The sequence below is a fragment of the Panulirus ornatus genome, chromosome 4, assembly GCF_036320965.1.
Source record: "Panulirus ornatus isolate Po-2019 chromosome 4, ASM3632096v1, whole genome shotgun sequence".
In the NCBI taxonomy this organism is placed as follows: Eukaryota; Metazoa; Arthropoda; class Malacostraca; order Decapoda; family Palinuridae; genus Panulirus; species Panulirus ornatus.
The window spans coordinates 17,508,007-17,524,253 of record NC_092227.1 but is presented as its reverse complement, the minus strand read 5'-3'; the positions used below and the strand labels follow the sequence as shown (position 1 = coordinate 17,524,253).

The 16,247-nt window shown below is 41.2% G+C and overlaps 1 protein-coding gene across 7 annotated transcripts in view; it reads right to left on the bottom strand.

The window, feature by feature from the left end:
- Positions 1-16,247, bottom strand: part of Argl (Argininosuccinate lyase) — a 245,540-nt gene that overhangs the window by 25,772 nt on the left and 203,521 nt on the right. For all 7 annotated transcript variants that reach the window (XM_071693764.1, XM_071693774.1, XM_071693805.1 and 4 more), the window contains 2 exons: positions 12,661-12,741; positions 12,105-12,211 (listed from right to left, as the gene is read on the bottom strand). In XM_071693764.1, the coding sequence (XP_071549865.1) occupies positions 12,105-12,211; positions 12,661-12,741 (188 nt within the window). The remainder of the gene's footprint in view (positions 1-12,104; positions 12,212-12,660; positions 12,742-16,247) is intronic.

The following is a 16,247-nucleotide window of genomic DNA, read 5'->3' as shown; positions in this document are numbered from 1 at the left end:
GTGGATGTAACCAAGATGTGAAAAAAGGAGAGATAGGTAGTATGTTTGAGGAAAGGAACCTGGATGTTTTGGCTTTGAGTGAAACGAAGCTCAAGGGTAAAGGGGAAGAGTGGTTTGGGAATGTCTGGGGAGTAAAGTCAGGGGTTAGTGAGAGGACAAGAGCAAGGGAAGGAGTAGCAATACTCCTGAAACAGGAGTTGTGGGAGTATGTGATAGAGTGTAAGAAAGTAAATTCTCGATTAATATGGGTAAAACTGAAAGTTGATGGAGAGAGGTGGGTGATTATTGGTGCTTATGCACCTGGGCATGAGAAGAAAGATCAAGAGAGGCAAGTGTTTTGGGAGCAGCTGAATGAGTGTGTTAGTGGTTTTGATGCACGAGACCGGGTTATAGTGATGGGTGATTTGAATGCAAAGGTGAGTAATGTGGCAGTTGAGGGAATAATTGGTATACATGGGGTGTTCAGTGTTGTAAATGGAAATGGTGAAGAGCTTGTAGATTTATGTGCTGAAAAAGGACTGGTGATTGGGAATACCTGGTTTAAAAAGCGAGATATACATAAGTATACTTATGTAAGTAGGAGAGATGGCCAGAGAGCGTTATTGGATTACGTGTTAATTGACAGGCGTGCGAAAGAGAGACTTTTGGATGTTAATGTGCTGAGAGGTGCAACTGGAGGGATGTCTGATCATTATCTTGTGGAGGCTAAGGTGAAGATTTGTATGGGTTTTCAGAAAAGAAGAGTGAATGTTGGGGTGAAGAGGGTGGTGAGAGTAAGTGAGCTTGAGAAGGAGACCTGTGTGAGGAAGTACCAGGAGAGACTGAGTACAGAATGGAAAAAGGTGAGAACAATGGAAGCAAGGGGAGTGGGGGAGGAATGGGATGTATTTAGGGAATCAGTGATGGATTGCGCAAAAGATGCTTGTGGCATGAGAAGAGTGGGAGGTGGGTTGATTAGAAAGGGTAGTGAGTGGTGGGATGAAGAAGTAAGAGTATTAGTGAAAGAGAAGAGAGAGGCATTTGGACGATTTTTGCAGGGAAAAAATGAAATTGAGTGGGAGATGTATAAAAGAAAGAGACAGGAGGTCAAGAGAAAGGTGCAAGAGGTGAAAAAAAGGGCAAATGAGAGCTGGGGTGAGAGAGTATCATTAAATTTTAGGGAGAATAAAAAGATGTTCTGGAAGGAGGTAAATAAAGTGCGTAAGACAAGGGAGCAAATGGGAACTTCAGTGAAGGGCGCAAATGGGGAGGTGATAACAAGTAGTGGTGATGTGAGAAGGAGATGGAGTGAGTATTTCGAAGGTTTGTTGAATGTGTTTGATGATAGAGTGGCAGATATAGGGTGTTTTGGTCGAGGTGGTGTGCAAAGTGAGAGGGTTAGGGAAAATGATTTGGTAAACAGAGAAGAGGTAGTGAAAGCTCTGCGGAAGATGAAAGCCAGCAAGGCAGCAGGTTTGGATGGTATTGCAGTGGAATTTATTAAAAAAGGGGGTGACTGTATTGTTGACTGGTTGGTAAGGTTATTTAATGTATGTATGACTCATGGTGAGGTGCCTGAGGATTGGCGGAATGCGTGCATAGTGCCATTGTACAAAGGCAAAGGGGATAAGAGTGAGTGCTCAAATTACAGAGGTATAAGTTTGTTGAGTATTCCTGGTAAATTATATGGGAGGGTATTGATTGAGAGGGTGAAGGCATGTACAGAGCATCAGATTGGGGAAGAGCAGTGTGGTTTCAGAAGTGGTAGAGGATGTGTGGATCAGGTGTTTGCTTTGAAGAATGTATGTGAGAAATACTTAGAAAAGCAAATGGATTTGTATGTAGCATTTATGGATCTGGAGAAGGCATATGATAGAGTTGATAGAGATGCTCTATGGAAGGTATTAAGAATATATGGTGTGGGAGGCAAGTTGTTAGAAGCAGTGAAAAGTTTTTATCGAGGATGTAAGGCATGTGTACGTGTAGGAAGAGAGGAAAGTGATTGGTTCTCAGTGAATGTAGGTTTGCGGCAGGGGTGTGTGATGTCTCCATGGTTGTTTAATTTGTTTATGGATGGGGTTGTTAGGGAGGTAAATGCAAGAGTTTTGGAAAGAGGGGCAAGTATGAAGTCTGTTGGGGATGAGAGAGCTTGGGAAGTGAGTCAGTTGTTGTTTGCTGATGACACAGCGCTGGTGGCTGATTCATGTGAGAAACTGCAGAAGCTGGTGACTGAGTTTGGTAAAGTGTGTGGAAGAAGAAAGTTAAGAGTAAATGTGAATAAGAGCAAGGTTATTAGGTACAGTAGGGTTGAGGGTCAAGTCAATTGGGAGGCGAGTTTGAATGGAGAAAAACTGGAGGAAGTGAAGTGTTTTAGATATCTGGGAGTGGATCTGGCAGCGGATGGAACCATGGAAGCGGAAGTGGATCATAGGGTGGGGGAGGGGGCGAAAATTCTGGGGGCCTTGAAGAATGTGTGGAAGTCGAGAACATTATCTCGGAAAGCAAAAATGGGTATGTTTGAAGGAATAGTGGTTCCAACAATGTTGTATGGTTGCGAGGCGTGGGCTATGGATAGAGTTGTGCGCAGGAGGATGGATGTGCTGGAAATGAGATGTTTGAGGACAATGTGTGGTGTGAGGTGGTTTGAACGAGTGAGTAACGTAAGGGTAAGAGAGATGTGTGGAAATAAAAAGAGCGTGGTTGAGAGAGCAGAAGAGGGTGTTTTGAAGTGGTTTGGGCACATGGAGAGGATGAGTGAGGAAAGATTGACCAAGAGGATATATGTGTCGGAGGTGGAGGGAACAAGGAGAAGAGGGAGACCAAATTGGAGGTGGAAAGATGGAGTGAAAAAGATTTTGTGTGATCAGGGCCTGAACATGCAGGAGGGTGAAAGGAGGGCAAGGAATAGAGTGAATTGGAGCGATGTGGTATACCGGGGCTGACGTGCTGTCAGTGGATTGAATCAAGGCATGTGAATCGTCTGGGGTAAACCATGGAAAGCTGTGTAGGTATGTATATTTGCGTGTGTGGACGTATGTATATACATGTGTATGGGGGGGGTTGGGCCATTTCTTTCGTCTGTTTCCTTGCGCTACCTCGCAAACGCGGGAGACAGCGACAAAGTATATAAAAAAAAAAAAAAAAAAAAAATACATAAGTATACATTTGTAAGTAGGAGAAATGGCCAGAGAGCATTACTTGATTACATGTTAATTGATAGGCGTGTGAAAGAGAGACTTTTGGAGGTTAATGCGCTGAGAGGGGCAACTGGAGGGATGTCTGATCATTATCTTAAGGAATCGAAGGTTAAGATATATAGAGGTTTTAAGAAAAGAATAGAGAATATTGGGGTGAAGAGAGTGGTGAGAGTAAGTGAGCTTGGAAAGGAGACTTGCCAGAGGAAGTACCAGGAGAGATTGAGTGCAGAATGGAAAAAGGTGAGAGCGAATGAGGTAAGGGGGGTGAAGGAGAAATGGGATGGAATTAGGGAAGCAGTGATGGCTTGTGCAAAAGATGCTTTTGGCATGAGAAAGGAGGGAGGTGGGCAGATTAGAAAGGGTAGTGAGTGGTGGGATGAAGAAGTAACACTATTAGTGAAAGAGAAAAGAGAGGCATTTGGACAATTTCTACAGGGAAATAGTGCAAATGACTGGGAGATGTATAAAAGAAAGAGGCAGGAGGTTAAAAGAAAGGTGCATGGGGTGAAAAAGAGGGCAAATGAGAGTTGGGATGAACTGGGAGATGTATAAAAGAAAGAGGCAGGAGGTTAAAAGAAAGGTGCAAGAGGTGAAAAAGATGGCAAATGAGAGTTGGGATGAGAGAGTATCGTTAAATTTTAGGGAGAAGAAAAAGAGGGCCAAGTATGCAGTCTGTTGCGGATGCGAGAGCTTGGGAAGTGAGTCAGCACTGGTGGCTGATTCGAGTGAGAAACTGCAGAACCTGGTGACTGAGTTTGGTAAAGTGTGTGAAAGAAGAAAGCTGAGAGTAAATGTGAATAAGAGCAAGGTTATTAGGTACATTAGGGTTGAGGGACAAGTCAATTGGGAGGTAAGTTTGAATGGAGAAAAACTGGAGGAAGTGAAGTGTTTTAGATACCTGGGAGTGGATTTGGCAGCGGATGGAACCATGAAAGTGGAAGTGAATCATAGGGTGGGGGAGGGGGCAAAAGTTCAGGGAGTGTTGAAGAATGTGTGGAAGTAGAGAACATTATCTCGGAAAGCAAAAATGGCTATGTTTGAAGGAATAGTGGTTCCAACAATGTTATATGTTGCAAGGCGTGGGCTATAGATAGAGTTGTGCAGAAGAGGGTGGATGTGCTGGAAATGAGATGTATGAGGACAATATGTGGTGTGAGGTGGTTTGATCGAGCAAGTAATAATAAGGTAAGAGAGATACGTGGTAATAAAAAGAGTGTGGTTGAGAGAGCAGAAGAGAGTGTTTTGAAATGGTTTGGTCACATGAAGAGAATGAATGAGGAAAGATTGACCTAGAGGATATATGTGTCAGAGGTGGAGGGAACGAGAAGTGGGAGACCAAACTGGAGGTGGAAAATTGGAATGAAAAAGATTTTGAGTGATTGGGGCCTGAACATGCAGGAGGGTGAAAGGCATGCAAGGAATAGAGTGAGTTGGAACGATGTGGTATACTGGGGTCGACGTGTTGTCAATGGATTGAACTAGGGCATGTGAAGTGTCTGGGGTAAACCATGGAAAGTTCTGTGGGGCCTTGATGTGGAAAGGGAGCTGTGGTTTCGGTGCATTATTACATGATAGCTAGAGACTAAGTGTGAACGAATGTGGCCTTTGTTGTCTTTTCCTAGCTCTACCTCACACACATGAGGGGGGAGGGGGTTTTTATTTCATGTGTGGCAGGGTGGCAATGGGAATGAATAAAGGCAAACAGTATGAATTATGTACATGTGTATATATGTATATGTCTGTGTGTGTATATATGTATACGTTGAGATGTATAGGCATGTATATTTGCGTGTGTGGATGTCTATGTATATGCATGTGTATGTGGGTGGGTTGGGCCATTCTTTCGTCTGTTTCCTTGCGCTACCTCACTAATGCGGGAGACAGCAACAATGCAAAACAAATAAATACAAATAAAAAATGGTGTTTTGTAAGGATGTAAATAAAGTGTGTAGGACAAGAGAACAAATGGTAACATCGGTGAATGAGGCTAATGAGGAGGTAATAACAAGTAGTGGTGAAGTGAGGAGATGGAGTGAGTATTTTGAAGGTTTGTTGAATGTGTTTGATGATAGAGTGGCAGATGTAGGGTGTTTCGGTCGAGGTGGTGGGTGAAGTGAGAGGGTCAGGGAGAATGGTTTGGTAAACAGAGAAAAGGTAGTGAAAGCTTTAAAGAAGATGAAAGCCGGCAAGGCTGTGGGTTTGGATGGTATTGCAGTGGAATTCATTAAAAAAGGGGGTGACTGTGCTGTTGACTAGTTGGTGAGAATATTCAGTGTATGTATGGTTCATAGTGAAGTGCCTAAGGATTGGCAGAATGCATGCATAGTGCCACTGTATAAAGGCAAAGGAGATAAAGGTGAGTGTTCAAATGACAGAGGTATAAGTTTATTGAGTATTCCTGGGAAACTATATGGGAGGGTATCGATTAAGAGGGTGAAAGTGTGTACAGAGCATCACATTAGGGAAGAGCATTGTGGTTTCAAAAGTGGTAGAGGATGTGTGGATCAGGTGTATGCTTTGAAGAATGTATGTAAGAAATACTTTGAAAAAGAGATGGATTTGTATGTGGCATTTATGGATCTGGAGAAGGCATACGATAGAGTTGATAGAGATGCCCTGTGGAAGGTATCAAGAGTATATGGTGTGGGAGGTAAGATGCTAGAAGCAGTGAAAAGTTTTTATCAAGGATGTAAGGCATGTGTACGACTAGGAAGAGAGGAAAGTGATTGGCTCCCACTGAATGTTGGTTTGCTGTAGGGGTGCATGATGTCTCCATGGTTGTTTAATTTAGTTTATGGATGGGGTTGTTAGGGAGGTGAATGCAAGAGTTTTGGAGAGAGGGGCAAGTATGCAGTCTGCTGTGGATGAGAAGGCTTAGGAAGTGAGTCAGTTGTTGTTCGCTGATGATACACGCTAGCTGATTTGGGCTGATTTGGGTGAAAAACTGCAAAAGTTGGTGACTGAGTTTGGTAAAGTGTGTGAAAGAAGATAGCTGAGAATGAAAGTAAATAAGAGCAAGGTTATTAGGTTCAGTATGGTTGAGGGACAAGTCAATTGGGAGGTAAGTTTGAATGGAGAAAAACTGGAGGAAGTGAAGTGTTTTAGATATCTGGGAGTGGATTTAGCAGTGGATGGAACCATGGAAGGAGAAGTGAGTCACAAGGTGGGGGAGGGGAAGAAGGTTCTGGGAGCATTGAAGAATGTGTGGAAGGAGAGAAATTTATCTCGGAGAGCAAAAATGGGTATGTTTGAAGGAATAGTGGTTCCAACAATGTTATATGGTTGCAAGGCATGGGCTATAGATAGGGTTGTGCGGAGGAGGGTGGATGTGTTGGAAATGACATGTTTGAGGACAATATGTGGTGTGAGGTGGTTTGATCGAGTAAGTAATGAAAGGGTAAGAGAGATGTTTAGTAATAAAATGAGTGTGGTTGAGACAGCAGAAGAGGGTGAATTGAAATTATTTGGTCACATGGAGAGAATGAGTGAGGAAAGAATAACAAAGGATATATGTATCACAGGTGGAGGGAACGAGGAGAAGTGGGAGACCAAGTTGGAGGGGGAAGGATGGAGTGAAAAAGATTTGAGCGTTCGGGGCTTGAACATACAGGAGGGTGAAAGGCGTGCAAGGAATAGAGTGAATTGGAATGATGTGGTATACTGGGGTCGATGTGCCATCAAAGGATTGAACCAGGGCATGTGAAGCATCTGGGGTAAACCATGGAAAGTTTTGTGGGGCCTGGACGTGGAAAGAAAGTTGTGGTTTCAATGCACTAAGCATGACAGTTAAAGACTAAGAGTGAGTGAATGTGGCCTTTGTTGTCTATTCCTAGTGCTACCTCACACTTGTGCAGGGGAAGGGGGGTGCCACTTCATGTGTGGCTGGATGGCGACGGGAATGGATGAAGGCAGCAAGTATGAATATGTACATGTGTATATACGTATATGTCTCTGTATGTATGTGTATGTATATGTTGAAATGTATAGGTATGTATATGTGCGTGTGTGGGCGTTTACATATATACATATGTATGTGGGTGGGTTGGTACAGTCTTTAGTCTGTTTCCTTGCAGTACCTTGCTAACTCGGGAGACAATGACAAAGTATATTGAATAAATATATAAATATTTTTTCATTATACTTAACCGCCGTCTCCCGTGGCAGCGAGGTAGCATAAGGAAATAGACGAGGAATGGTCCAACCCACCCATATACACATGTATATAAATAAACGTCCACACACAAACATATACATACATATAAATTTCAATGTATACATACACTGAAACCACAGACATACACATATATACACTTGAACATATCCATACTTGCTGCCTTCATCCATTCCTGTCGCCATCCCACCACACACGAAACAGCATCCCCCTGCAGCAAGGCAGCACCAGGAACAGACAAAAATTGCTACATTCATTCATACTCAGTCCCACAGACCTTTCTAGGGTTTGCCCAAGACGCTTCACATGCCCTGGTTTAATCTATTGACAACACACCCACCCCGGTATACCACATCGTTTCAATTCACTCTGTTCCTTGCATGCCTTTCACCCTCATGCAGGTTTAGGCCCTAATCCCTCAAAATCTTTTTCATTCCATCCTTCCTCCTCCAATTTGGTCTCCCACTTCTCCTTCTTCCCTCCGCCTCTGATACATATATCCTCTTTGTCAATCTTTCTTCACTCATTCTCTCCATGCATCCAAACCATTTCAACACACCCTCTTCTGCTCTCTCAACCACACTCTTTTTATTAACACACATCTCTCTTACCCTATTTAGTTACTCCATCAAACCACCTTACACTACATATTGTCATCAAACAGTTCACTTCCAACACATCTACCCTCTTCCGCACAACCCTATCTATAGCCCATTCCTTACAACCATATAACATTGTTGGAACCACTATTCCTTCAAACACACCCATTTTTGCTCTCCAAGATAGCGTTCTCACCTTCCACATATTCTTTCATGCTCCCAGAACCTTTGTTCCCTTCCGCACCCTGTGACTCACTTCTGCTTCCAAGATTCCATCCGCTGCCAAATCCACACCCAGATATCTAAGACACTTCACTTCCTCCAGTTTTTCTCCATTCAAACTTACCTCTCAATTAAATTGTTGCTCAATCCTGGTGACCTTAATAACCTTGCTCTTATTCACATTTACGCTCAGCTTTCTTCTTTCACCCACTTTACCAAACTCAGTCACCAACTTCTGCAGTTTCTCACACGAATCAGCCACCAGCATTGTTTCATCAGCGAACAACAATTGACTCACTTCCCAAGCCCTCTCATCCATAACAGACTGTATACTTGCCCCTCTATCCAAAATTATTGCATTCATCTTCCTAACTGCCCCATCCATAAAAGATTAAACAACCATGGAGACATCACGCACCCCTGCCACAAACTGACATTCACTGAGAACCAATCACTTTCCTCTCTTCCTACTCGTACACATGCCTTACATACTCGATAAAAACACTTCACTGCTTCTAGCAACTTACCTCCCACACCATATACTCTTAAAACCTTCCACAAAGCATCTCTATCCACCCTATCATATGCCTTCTCCAGATCCATAAATGCTAGTCACAAATCCATCTGGTTTTTTTTTTTAAGTATTTCTCACATACATTCTTCAAAGCAAATACCTGATCCACACATTCTCTACCATTTCTGAAACCACATCGCTCTTCCCCAGTCTGATGCTCTGTACATGCCTTCACCCTCTCAATCAATACCCTCCTATATAATTTCCCAGGAATACTCAAGAAACTTATGCTTCTGTACTTTGAACACTCACCTTTACCCGATACCCTTTGCCATTGTCAAATGAAACTATGCATGCATTCCACTAATCCTCAGGCACTTCACCATGACCCATACATACACTGAATATCCTTACCAAACAATCAACAACACCGACAGTCTTTTTTCTTTATAAATTCCAGTACAATACCATCCAAACCCGCTGCCTTGCCGGCTTTCATCTTCTGCAAATCTTGCACTACCTCTTCTCTGTTCACCAAACCATTATCCCTGACCCTCTCACTTTGCACACCACCTCGACCAAAACATCCTATATCTGCCACTCTATTATCAAACACATTCAACAAACCTTCCAAGTATTCACTCCATCTCCTTCACACTTCATCACTTCTTGTTATTACCTCCCCATTTGCCCCCTTCACTGATGTTCCCATTTGTTCTCTTGTCTTATGCAATTTATATACCTCCTTCCAAAACATCTTTTTATTCTCCCTAAAATTTAATGATACTCTCTCTCTCATTTCCCTTATATGATCTTTAAATTCCAGCTCTTCACCATTTACTACTAATCTAACAGCATGTATTTACATTGTTACATAACATTCCTGACCACTCTGCAGTACTGAGAGGATGCTCCATTCCCTTGCCTTGTTAGGTGTCTCCATATCTTAACTTCTATCATTTGCTTTTCTCCCTCTCTTCCCTCATCCTTTTATCTTTGATGTATACACCACTGAAATCTACTCTGTCTGTAATGTATTTAGTCCACATGAGTTCCTCCTGGATAGACGATCCCAAATCAAAAGTACCTATAATTGGCCATCCACTTATGTCTTAGTGATAACCACCAACTGCTCTCCTTTCTTTCATTAGAGAAAATTGTAAAATTGTGTCTGGCATTTCTATAGCTCCCAGTAATATTTCAAAGAGCATTCCCTTTTTCCTACCCCTTTCCTCTTTCTTTGGTGTATGATCTTTTATTGTAACCCACTTTTCAGCTAGATCCTTCATTGTTAAATTATCACACTTTATGTCTTTGATTTTCTCCATTTTTTCTTACAAACACTTACCTTATATGCTCTGTGCTTTTCTAGACATGTCATGAACGAGGCCATGAATTTTCTTGATTGCTTCATCTTCATCTTCTGAAGCTTCATTTGATTCCCAGTATAAATCTATATGAATGTCCTCAGATTTCTGTTCCATTGCATCAGTTCAAATACTCTGCATCTTTTGAAGTGCCCGAGAAATCACTCCTGATTTCCCTTCAACCCCAGTGTTCTCAATAAATGTAGTTTCTGCAAACTGTGTTGTGAATATTCTCTTTCATCTATCAGTCACCATGATATCCGTTAAAGACTTCAGACCTTTCTTGCTTTTCATATTTTTCTCAATCTTTCCTCTAGTTACATATTTTTGGAATTTCTTCAACCGACTGTAATCACCCGAATATTATTTGTGTGTTACAGGGAGAGTTTTACACTAATGGTGCCTCGTCTCTTAATCTTGTATATATGTATCATGTGTTTACTCCTATGTATGTATACACACACACCCTAGCCTATGCCATGCATGTCTGTATGTTTGTCTGTGCAAAAAGGAATGAGTAGGGATCAAATGCAATAGATGCATTGTATGAACAGGGCTTACATGAACAGAGACACTGGTCTCAACAGATCAATTCAGTGTGTAATGTGAACAAGTAAGAAGGACGCTTATAAGGATGGAAGCCCATAATTCATTTTAACACACTGGGCATGGGTTCATGATATGTGTGAGCAATGTTTGGTGACTGTATGTACATGATTCAACATAGTATATTGGGAATGGAGTACACTAATAATAATATAATAAAATCTATGCTGTAATTCATAGGGCTAATTGTCTTTTTCATTATCATTCTCTTTAATCAGGTGCAAAAAAAATAATTTTTTGAGGACTCATTTTTCATCTTTTGAGCGCTACTGCATTATTCAAACTAAAATGACTGAAAAATGTGAATGGAGTAATGATGATAGACAGGTAGACAGAAATCTATGAGTCCGAGATTAAAAATTCCTTAATAAAAATTTTCAACCTGTTAAATGAATTAGCTTCCGTGACCACATGTTGCATTATGGCAAATTCTGATATATGAGCTGTCATTATTCACAGGGTATGTGTTTGGTTGCTGAGTTTCTATAAAAAGGCATCAGCCAACCTTATAGACACTACAGTGGTCTAAGAAGGTGAAACTGGCAGATGCACCCTGCCGGGTCAATGGGGTGCAAAACAAAGTTTTATCCTCCTGCAAACTTGCTGACCCAATATATTCCCAGCCCTCTTTCCAAAACCTCACAAAACTTTCCCATGTCCTCTGATAGTTCCATAATTTTAACAGCTAAATCAATTAACATACTTAAAATGCACATTTCAGAAATAGCTAACTCAATCTCTAAAAAATGTCAAGTTCTATTTTGATGCCATAAATTCTTCACTTAAACAGTAGCTCTGATTATACTAAGAACTGATTTGTGCTCATATGGAATAATACTCTCATGTCTGAAGTGGTTTTAGCATTACTCACCTATCTGACAGAACTGAGTTGAAAGCAATCCAGCTTAACAATTCTCCTAATCTGACCTAAGACCTTGAGGGTACCTGCTACAGAAAACTGACTCTCTGTGCACCCTCATGTAACTCTCAGCAAACCACTGCATCACATGATTACTTTGTGGCCCCTGGCAAATAAAAATGGGCCATTGTGATGTTTCTTTCTCCTTACATTTCAAAGCTTCTGCACTGTTTAATTGTTCATGTCTTACCTAATACCTCTGACCTGCCCCTCTTTAGAAGGTACCTTTGATTTTCCAATTCTTCTAAAACTTTTCCATCATTTTCTAAAACTTTTCTATCTCTTTTTCATCCAATCTTTTTCTAACACTTAACCCTTCTTGTATCTTATTTAAGGCCCAGTCACAAACAATATTGCTGTGTTGTCCATGACCAAAGCCTCTGCTAAAAAAGTACCTTCACTAATGCTCAAAGAGCTCTTTTTAAAGGTGAGAAATATCTCTAGGAGGTAAATGTTCATGAATAAATTGGATAAATCTACACTGCCTAAGGCAAATAACATTCAGGAGTTATTAAGATATAGCAACAAACCTGATGTTAGCAAGCTGATCAAGGGGCAGCTCAGAAAATGGGCATCCAAGCTCTTCTGATAATTTCACTACTTCTCCAGCCTTCCCATGAGCATTACGGAATGCCATCTGTAAAAAAGTAGACTATTCAGAATTACAGTATTACAGATGAAGACTCACCTTTCAAAAATCTAAGGCCAAATAAGACTAAAAATTTATATCTTTTAAACTAAAGTAACTAATGAGTAGGGAACTTCAGAAAAACAGGAATTGACTACTTTTGCTAATGGATGGGCAATAAAAAATTGGTATTGCTCGCACGATACATCAAAACTGAAAAGTTTTACCAAATACCAGAAACTAGGACTCAAGATCATTCAAGATATTGTCAAATATCATTCAAACATTCAAGCGAACATAAATTCTGTGATAGCACTCAGATTATAAACCAATAAACCAGTGACAGTGAACAATAGAAAAAATGATCCTCAAAAGCAGAATCATCTGACATCTCTTTGTTCATAGCAAAAATGCATGCTGAGATAGTTACTATGAAAATAGTAATTACTCTAACTTACACCTTTCTTGACGAGGTAATAAGCAACATCAGTAGCAAGCATCTCTTCAGATAAGGCTTTTTGGCAAGCAGTACCATCTACCTGAACAGGAAATAAATCATTAGATGTAATTCTATTATGCAATAATGAATAGCTATATCATTCTTAGTACAGGGAGTTGAGAATAAAAAATAATTCTATAATAAAATTCATTTATCTATTATACTTTGTCAATGTCTTCCGCATTAGCGAGGTAGTGCAAGGAAACAGATGAATGAAAGGCCCAACCCACCCACATACACGTGTATATACATACACGTCCACACACGCAAATATACATACCTATACATTTCAACATATACATATATATATATATTTTATCCCTGGGGATAGGGGAGAAAGAATACTTCCCACATATTCCCTGCGTGTCATAGAAGACGACTAAAAGGGGAGGGAACGGAAGGCTGGAAATCCTTCCCTCTCATTCTTACTTTTCAAAAAGAAGGAACAGAGAAGGGGGCTAAGTGAGGATTTCCCTCAAAGGCTCAGCCCTCTATTCTTAATGCTGCCTCGCTAACGCGGAAGATGGTGAATAGTATGAAAAAAAACAAACAAACACAGACATATACATATACACACATGTACATAATTCATACCTGCTACCTTTATTCATTCCCGTCGCCACCCTGCCACATATGAAATGACAACCCCCTTCCCCACCAAGCGCGCAAGGTAGTGCTACGAAAATACAACAAAGGCCACATTCGTTCACACTCAGTCTCTAGCTGTCATGTATAATGCACCAAAACCACAGCTCCCTATCCAATTCCAGGCCCCACAAAACTTTCCATAGTTTACCCCAGACGCTTCACATGCCCTGGTTCAATTCATTGACAGCAAGTCAACCCCAGTATACTACATCTTTCCAATTCACTCTATTCCTTGCACACCTTTCACCCTCCTGCATGTTCAGGCCATGAGCACTCAAAATCTTTTTCACTCCATCTTTCCACCTCCTATTTGGTCTCCCACTTCTCGTTCCCTCCACCTCTGATGCATAAATCCTCTTGGTCAATCTTTCCTCACTCATTCTCTCCATTCAACCAAACCATTTCAAAACACCCTCTTCTGCTCTCTCAACCACACTCATTTTATTACCACACATCTCTCTTACCCTTTCATTACTTACTCAATCAAACCACCTCACACCACATATTGTCCTCAAACATCTCATTTCCAACACATCCACCCTCCTATGCACAAATTTATCTATAGCCCACACCACGCAACCATATAGCATTGTTGGAACCACTATTCCTTCAAACATACCCATTTTTGCTTTCCGAGATAATCTCGCCTTCCACACATTTTTCAATGCCCCTAGAACTTTCACCCCCTCCCCTCACTTCAGCTTCCATACTTCCATCCGCTGCCAAATCCACCCCCAGATATCTAAAACACTTCCTCCAGTTTTTCTCCATTCAAACTCATCTCCCAATTGACTTGTCCCTCAACCCTACTGTACCTAATAACCTTGCTCTTATTCACATTTACTCTCAGCTTTCTTCTTTCACACATTTTACCAAACTCAGTCACCAGCTTCTGCAGTTTCTCACCCAATTCAGTCCAAATCAGCCACTAGCGCTGTATCATCAGCGAACAACAACTGACTCACTTCCCAAGCTCTCTCATCCACAACAGACTGCATACTTGCCCCACTCTCCAAAACTCTTGCATTCACCTCCCTACCAATCCCATCCATAAACAAGTTAAACAACCATGGAGACATCATGCACCCCTGCCACAAACCGACATTTACTGAGAGCCAATCACTTTCCTCTCTTCCTACTCGTACACATGCCTTACATCCTCAATAAAAACTTTTCACTGCTTCTAGCAACTTGCCTCCCACACTTATATATTCTTAATACCTTCCACAGAGCATCTCTATCAACTCTATCATATGCCTTCTCCAGATCCATAAATGCTACATACAAATCCATTAGCTTTTCAAAGTATTTCTCATACATTCTTCAAAGCAAACACCTGATCCACACATCCTCTACTACTTCTGAAACCACACTGCTCTTCCCCAATCTGATGCTCTGTACATGCCTTCAGCCTCCCAATCAATACCCATTCATATAGTTTCCCAGGAATACTCAACAAACTTATACCTCTGTAATTTGAGCACTCACCTTTATCCCCTTAGCCTTTGTACAATGGCACTATGCATGCATTCTGCCAATCCTCAGGCACCTCACCATGAGTCATACATACTTTAAATATCCTTACAAACCAGTCAACAACACAGTCACCCCTTTTTTTAATAAATTCCACTGCAATAACATACAAACCTGCTGCCTTGCCAGCTTTCATCTACCTCTTCTCTATTCACCAAATCATTCTCCCTAACCCTCTCACTTCACACATCACCTCGACCAAAACACCCTATATCTGCTACTCTATCATCTAACACATTCAACAAACCTTCAAAATACTCACTCCATCTCCTTCTCACACCATCACTACCTGTTATTACCTCCCCATTAGCCCCCTTAACCAATGTTCCCATTTGTTCTCTTGACTTACGCACTTTATTTACCTCCTTCCAAAACATCTTTTCATTCCCCCTAAAACTTAATGATACTCTCTCACCCCAACTCTCATTTGCCCTCTTTTTCGTGTCTTGCACCTTTCTCTTGACCTCCTGCCTCTTTCTTTCATACATCTCCCAGTCATTTGCACTATTTTCCAGCAAATATCATCCAAATAAAAATAATAATAATAATAATAATTACAATAATAATAATAATAATAATAATAATTGATTGAGAGGGTGAAGGCATGTACAGAGCATCAGACTGGGGAAGAGCAGTGTGGTTTCAGAAGTGGTAGAGGATGTGTGGATCAGGTGTTTGCTTTGAAGAATGTATGTGAGAAATACTTAGAAAAGCAAATGGATTTGTATGTAGCATTTATGGATCTGGAGGAGGCATATGATAGAGTTGATAGAGATGCTCTGTGGAAGGTATTAAGAATATATGGTGTGGGAGGAAAGTTGTTAGAAGCAGTGAAAAGTTTTTATCGAGGATGTAAGGCATGTGTACGTGTAGGAAGAGAGGAAAGTGATTGGTTCTCAGTGAATGTAGGTTTGCGGCAGGGGTGTGTGATGTCTCCATGGTTGTTTAATTTGTTTATGGATGGGGTTGTTAGGGAGGTAAATGCAAGAGTTTTGGAAAGAGGGGCAAGTATGAAGTCTGTTGGGGATGAGAGAGCTTGGGAAGTGAGTCAGTTGTTGTTCGCTGATGATACAGCGCTGGTGGCTGATTCATGTGAGAAACTGCAGAAGCTGGTGACTGAGTTTGGTAAAGTGTGTGGAAGAAGAAAGTTAAGAGTAAATGTGAATAAGAGCGAGGTTATTAGGTACAGTAGGGTTGAGGGTCAAGTCAATTGGGAGGTGAGTTTGAATGGAGAAAAACTGGAGGAAGTGAAGTGTTTTAGATATCTGGGAGTGGATCTGGCAGGGGATGGAACCATGGAAGCGGAAGTGGATCATAGGGTGGGGGAGGGGGCGAAAATTCTGGGAGCCTTGAAGAATGTGTGGA